The 7,461-nt window shown below is 48.0% G+C and overlaps 1 protein-coding gene across 1 annotated transcript; it reads left to right on the forward strand.

Annotated features, from left to right (window-relative positions):
* The first annotated feature begins 779 nt into the window (after positions 1-779).
* LOC130209274 (histone H3) lies at positions 780-1,281 on the forward strand. The gene has a single exon (XM_056438836.1). The coding sequence runs from the start codon at positions 789-791 to the stop codon at positions 1,197-1,199; it is 411 nt and encodes a 136-aa protein (XP_056294811.1). The 5' UTR covers positions 780-788; the 3' UTR covers positions 1,200-1,281.
* Positions 1,282-7,461: the final 6,180 nt, after the last annotated feature.

A 7,461-nucleotide genomic window follows, 5' to 3' on the forward strand; every position in this document is an offset into this window, starting at 1 on the left:
GGGGTGTTCAGTCCCAGCTCAATCAGCTTGCCGGCCAGTCTGGAGGGACTATGGTGTTGAAAGCTGAACTATAATCAATGAACAGCAGTCTCACATAGCCCCCTCTGGCTGTCCAGATGAGAGAGTGTGGTGTGCAGTACCTGGGAGACAGCATCATCTGTGGATCTGTTTGGGCGATAAGCAAACTGCAGCGGGTCCATGGAGGAAGGGAGGAAGGCGCAGATGTAGTCCTTTATCAGCCTCTCAAAGCATTTCATGACCACCGAGGTGAGGGCCACGGTCGGTAGTCATTCATACATGCTGGAGAAGCATTCTTGGGCACAGGGACAATAGTGGATCTCTTGAAGCAGGCGGGGACCACGGACTCAGCCAGGGAGAGGTTGAATATTGTGGTGAACACTGGAGCTAGCTGGTTAGCACAGGTCTTCAGTACTCGCCCAGATATGCCATCTGGACCTGCAGCTTTCCTGGTGTTCACCCTCAACAGAGCCCTCCTCACACTGTGCTCGGTCACAGAGTGTGTGTTCATCCCCAGCGGTAGAACTCACCTCGGCTACGCTAACGGTGTTGTTGTTAGCCGGCGAGCTAGCGCTGTTGTTGCTAGCCTCAAACCGTGCATAAAATGAGTTCAGGTCGTCCGCTAGGGATGCGTCGGCACTCACCATTGCACTCACCACCCAGCCTCTGCTGCCAAGGCAGGGCAGGTTTGAACCCACATGCTGGGCTCGAACCCATGTGCTCATGCACAGATTTGTGTTCCTCCTCATCAGAGACCAGAACAAGAAGTCATGGCGCGAACCAAGCAGACGGCGCGTAAGTCCACCGGAGGCAAAGCCCCCAGGAAGCAGCTGGCCACCAAGGCTGCCCGCAAGAGCGCCCCGGCCACCGGCGGCGTGAAGAAGCCTCACCGGTACCGGCCCGGTACCGTGGCTCTGAGAGAGATCCGTCGCTACCAGAAGTCCACGGAGCTGCTGATCCGCAAGCTGCCCTTCCAGCGGCTCGTGAGAGAGATCGCTCAGGACTTCAAGACCGACCTGCGCTTCCAGAGCTCCGCCGTTATGGCGCTGCAGGAATCCAGCGAGGCGTACCTGGTCGGCCTGTTCGAGGACACCAACCTGTGCGCCATCCACGCCAAGAGGGTCACCATCATGCCCAAAGACATCCAGCTGGCCCGGCGCATCCGCGGAGAGCGCGCTTAGCCCGTCCGCTGACCCGCCACCACAAGGTGCCAGTGCCCCTCCTGGTTCCCCTTGGGGAACCCCGCTTTTTTCCTAACCTAACCCTAACCCACCATCCTGTATAGAGGCCCTAGGTTTTAAATCCTGAACTCCTACAAATGTGATTATTTTTAGGACTCCTAATCCGGGTTGTAGATCGATTGGCCGAGGTATGCAGTTCGGGGTCCTGGTTCTAATTCTGCCCCATTTAAGATTTGAGACGGGCGTGATCCGGTTTGGGCTTTGGTTCGATTATCGGGGTTTGACGCATATAAGGTTGGGAAGACAATTTGGTTCATTGAATCAACATAAACAACAAAAAATGGACCGCGATTTAGTGGGTATCTTAGAAGATACGACCCTCCCACCTTAGCAATCCTTTTAGTGGGTTCTTATAGGAATAGGGTAGGCCGAAACACTCGATGAACTTGAGATCCACTACTGATGACTTGTTCGAACCTTAACGACTCCCCTTTACAACATAAGGTAATGTACACCTAAACTTAACCTTAAACCACTCCCCCTTTCAACAGAAATGAATATACACCTAACCTGTACTTTCACCCGAACCTTAACCACTCACCCTAACCTTAACCACTCCCCTTTACAACATAAAGTAATGTACACCTAAACTTAACTTTAAACCACTCCCCCTTTTAACAGAAAGCAATATACACCTAACCTGTACTTTTACCCGAACCTTAACCACTCACCCTAACCTTAACCACTCCCCTTTACAACATAAAGTAATGTACACCCAAACTTAACCTTAACCTTAAAACACTCCCCCTTTCAGTTCTGCGTCCTGGTACACTAGCCCCCTTGAACACAGGACTTTAACTATTTCTCTTTATTTACAGTCACTATCCCTGACAGAGGCCTTAATTTTAAATCCTGAACTCAACCAATTTGAAAACCTAATCCCGGGTTTTAAGATCTACCGGACGAGGCATTACTAAGATACAGGCGTCGGCCCGTGCATTCCTTGGATCTCCATTCAACTGCCGAGCCGTCGGGCGAACGCGGGGAGATTCATGAGTAAATTCATGTACCTAACCCTGACCCTGACCCTGACCCTGACCCTAAGCCAATGAGGAGTCTCTTGAAGCTAGCGGCGACGTTGTGGCCCACAGGTCAGCGCTCTGTTTGAGGAGTGGTCACTTTACCGTCACCCTAAAGCAAACCGGCGATGCTAACGTTCTTCTGCCTTCAAGGACTTTAGTTCTTCAGCATGAAGTGACTCCACGTCACGGAGACCCGAAGAACAACGGCCGTCGCCCACAAAGTGTCAAGAGATTCTACGAATGCTCGTGAAGTTCTTCTGTCACAAACGATCGTCTGCACGCGACCACCTCGCCTGATGTCGGCCCCGTGACCCCGTGACCCCACGTGTTGCCGTGACGACGTGCCCATCGAGGGTCGGGAGCTCCGAGTTGATATAAGGCTGCATGCTAGCACGGAGCTGAGCAGGTCCGTGGGGTGAACGTAGCGTGTAAACAGACACTTGTTTGGATCCAACATGTCGGCATCTCATGACGTCATGTTCATGTTATTCAACCTCTGGTTCTGGGCCCTTGACCTGTGCCTCCTGAGGCTCTGGAGCTGAGAGCGGTCCGTGAGTCGGCACTGTTTAGTGACTTGTTGCTTCTTCACACGACGCCCTCTGGCTTCTTGTAGAAAACGGCACGAGCATAAACGTCTCGGTGCACGCTCCATCTGTGGAGGCTCACGCCGAGATGCCTGGCGCCAGTCTAAACAAAGCTTTATTGTCTAAATATGGTTTCAAAGTATTCTCTACACGGCCAGGTATGGAGTTCTGCTGGAGGAGACCCTTTTATTTCTTATATCTAGTTTTAGTTTTGCCTACAATCTGTCCAATTTTAAGATATCACGTCTAACGAGATGAGACTGCAGCTTGAAGAAGTGTAAAGTGCTCTTCGGGTCATGACCTCCTTTAGAGAGACGCTCTACTGTTCCTCAGGTCTTCATACGATGAGACCAACCGGGTCAGAGTGCAGACGTACGAAGACGATGACATATGGAAACAGCAACAACGAAATAGAAGAACACGATAAAAAGGAGTTATTACTTTACATGTGAACATGTCCTCAAACAGTGTTTTCTTATTAGAGATTGACCTGACAAAGTGCATTCATGTATTTTTGGCGCCACGTTTTTCCGTCTTTAGAAATGAGAAGGACCATAAAAGCGTCCAGAATCACCAGGACCGGGCAAAAGAGCCCCGAGCCAAGCGGTACTACCCACAATACACGGCGACAACCGAGGGCCACATACACGCCGGAGGACGGCTTCATCTCGGGATGTCATCTCTCGTGCGGTCCTCTCCGTCAGGCAAGCGGAGGTCTGGACAAATACAACATGTTGTTAGAAAGGAGACAGGAAACAAAGAAACGATGCCTTAGAAGAGCTGCAGCGGACGAAGAGACGAGCACAAGGGCTGCTTCCGTTTCTTTGCAAACAGACTTCTGTCCTGACTGGACGAGGAACTTCGTGGCAACACTTCATAAACTCAACATGATCTTTGGCTCTCAGACCGTCGGAGTGCTCCGCCGGGGGATCCTCGTTTGACGCTCCGTCCTCGTCGGCATTTTATAACCTCAATCCGCTTATTACAGGTTCAGGAATGGATCAACACACTTTGTATTGATGTATTGACGTCTGTGACCTTTTGGATTCAATTCAATTCAATTCAGTTTATTTGTATAGCCCAATTTCACAAATTACAAATTTGTCTTGGAGTGCTTTACAATCTGTACACAGACATCCCTGCCCCAAAACCTCACATCGGACCAGGAAAAACTCCCAAATAACCCTTCAGGGGTGAAAAAAGGGAAGAAACCTTCAGGAGAGAACAGAGGAGGATCCCTTTCCAGGATGGACAGATGCAATAGATGTCATGTGACCAGAAGGACAGATTTAGAGTTTAAATACATTCAATGAATATGACAGAGTGTATGAATAGTTCATAGTAGGCTTATTCCACGATGGAGACCTCCACCATCCATCAGATGGAGGTAGAGAGGAGGAGTGGGCGGAGTCTCAACAGTGGGCGTAGTCTCAACAGGACAGTGGCGCAGTCAGGAGCAGGAATTCCACGACCCAGACCTCGATGATCCATCAGCAGATAGGATCTATGCCGTCTCATAGGGTCCGATGACCCCATGAGACGTGAAGTCACAAGGACTCCGGGGAGAAAGCAGAGTTAGTAACGTGTGATGGAGAGATGAACATTCATCCTTAAGGAGAGAAAAAAGAGGAGATAGGTACTCAGTGCATCCTAAACGTCCCCCGGCAGCTATAAGCCTATAGCAGCATATCAAGGGGCTGGACCAGGTGAACCTGATTCAGCCCTAACTATAAGCTCTGTCAAAGAGGAAAGTCTTCAGTCTACTTTTAAACGAGGTGACTGTGTCTGCCTCCCGGACTGAAGGTGGAAGCTGGTTCCATAGAAGAGGAGCTTGATAACTAAAGGCTCTGGCTCCCATTCTACTTTTTAAGACTCTAGGAACTACAAGTAGTCCCGCATTTAGTGAGCGTAGCTCTCTAGTGGGGCAATATGGTACTACAAGCTCCTTAAGATATGATGGAGCATCACCAATCAAGGCTTTGTAGGTTAAGAGAAGAATTTTAAAAGTGATTCTTGATTTTATGGGTAGCCAGTGCAGAGCAGCTAGTGCAGGAGTGATGTGATCTCTGTTCTCAGTTTTAGTGAGAACACGAGCTGCAGCATTCTGGATCAACTGGAGGGACCTAAGAGACTTATAGAGCAGCCTGATAATAAGGAGTTGACCTAAGAGACTTATTAGAGCAGTCTGATAATAAGGAGTTGCAGTAATCCAGTCTCGAAGTAACGAACGCGTGAACCAATTTTTCTGCATCTTTTTGAGACAAGATGTGCCTGATTTTTGAAATATTACGTAGATGAAAGAATGCAGTCCTTGAGATTTGCTTTACGTGGGAGTTAAAGGACAAGTCCCGATCAAAGATAACGCCAAGATTCTTTACAGTGGTGTTGGATGCTAGGGCAATGCCGTCTACAGAAACCACATCACCAGATCATTGATCTCTGAGGTGCTCAGGGCCGATTAAAATTACTTCGGTTTTGTCTGAGTTTAACATCAAGAAGTTGCAGGTCATCCATGTTTTTATGTCTTTAAGACATGCTTGAATTTTACCGAGTTGGTTGCTCTCCTCTGGTTTTATCGATAGATATAGTTGAGTATCATCTGCATAACAATGAAAGTTTATGGAGTGTTTCCTGATAATATTGCCCAAAGGAAGTATGTATAAGGTAAATAAAATTGGTTCAAGCACAGAACCTTGTGGAACTCCGTGATTAACGTTGGTGGTTATCGAGGCGTCATCGTTTACAAATACAAATTGTGATCGATCTGATAAATAGGATTTAAACCAAATTAGTGCCGTGCCTGAAATGCCAATCGACTGCTCCAGTCTCTGTAATCTCACCCACAAGCAACTCTTTGACAGAGCAACTCTTTGACAGAGCTTATAGTTAGGGCTGAATCAGGTTTGCCCTGGTCCAGCCCCTTGATATGCTGCTATAGGCTTATAGCTGCCGGGGGACGTTTTAGGATGCACTGAGTACCTATCTCCTCTTTTTTCTCTCCTTAAGGATGAATTTTCATCTCTCAATCACACGTTACTAACTCTGCTTTCTCCCCGGAAGTCCTTTTGACTTTACGTCTCATGGGGTCATCGGACCCTATGAGACGGCATAGATCCTATCTGCCTGATGGATCGTCTGGGTCGTGGAATTCCTGCTCATGACTACGCCACTGTCCTGTTGAGACTCCGCTCTCCTCCTCCCCACCGCCATCTGCCTGATGGATCGTGGAGGTCTCCATCGTGGAATATGCCTACTATGAACTATTCATACACTCTGTCATATTCATTGAATGTATTTTAACTCTAAATCTGTCCTTCTGTACACATTACATCTATTGCATCTGTCCATCCTAGGAGAGGGATCCTCCTCTGTTGCTCTCCTCCAGGTTTCTTCCTTTTCCCCCTGAAGGGTTATTTGGGAGTTTTTCCTGGTCCGATGTGAGGTTTTGGGGCAGGGATGTCTATGTGTACAGATTGTAAAGCACTCCGAGACAAATTTGTAATTTGTGAAATTGGGCTATACAAATAAACTGAATTGAATTGAATTAAAGACCCGAGTCCCTCAAAGACATCGGTCAGATGATGCATGTGTTACATTTGGAACAAATAAGGTCATCAGTTAATCAACTACTCGTCCTCAAGGTCACGATGTCAACGGATGTATGGAGGACTCAAAATGACTTAAGTATAAATAAATAAATGCATGAATAAATGTATAAATAAATATAGGAATGAATAAATATAAGTTATAAATCAACAGAACATCATTAAATAAATATATTTCTACATTTCTGTATTTCTTCATTTATTTATTTATTTATACTTAAGTCATTTTAAGTCCTCCATACGGATGAGCCGCAAGTTGCATGACAAATAAATCAACAATGACTTCTGGTTCACACGGGGATGGAACAGGACGATTGCTCTTTTTTTTTTTTTTTAAAGTCCTGATGCAGTTTGAGGTCAAAGGTGAGCATCCCTTCCTCTCGGGACTTCAATCTGTTTCTCAGTCGGGGGGCGACTGTCCTTCACAGTGGCTGGTCGTCCGGCCGGCGGTCCTGAGGACGGCTCTCACGTAGAAGGAGAGAGCGGTAACTCACAGCTGCTCTGCCGTCATGAGCGACTCCCTCACTTCCCAGCATCGCCCATCGTTTAGCCTCCGATATTTACACTGAGAACAACCGCCGGCGTAATTCGTTCAGCTCGGTGGCCGGCAGCACAAATGCTTCTCATGCAAATGAGGTAAATGTGTACACCAAATTACAGCCTGTCACCCTCCATCAGGCAGCGGCGTGCCGGCGCTTCACAGAGCGGCTCGCGAGAGACGGGCGGAGCCAGACGAGAGCCTAGTGGAAATGTCCACCATCTTACTCCCAGAGCTGTTTGATTGGATTACAGTAACAAGGACTTTTACGGGGGATAAATCAAAATGCCATTATTACTGCTGAAAACCAACCGGCGAGGATCTGGGAGCTGCTGTGGAATCAAGATGCACCTTTGAAAACTAATTGTCAGCCTCATGCACACAGCGGTGTGATGTGGTGCTCTCTGGGCGGGAACATGACATCGAATGGCAGAGGTCATCTGGTGCAAGCCC

Source organism: Pseudoliparis swirei, chromosome 19 (assembly GCF_029220125.1).
Source record: "Pseudoliparis swirei isolate HS2019 ecotype Mariana Trench chromosome 19, NWPU_hadal_v1, whole genome shotgun sequence".
Lineage (NCBI taxonomy): Eukaryota > Metazoa > Chordata > Actinopteri > Perciformes > Liparidae > Pseudoliparis > Pseudoliparis swirei.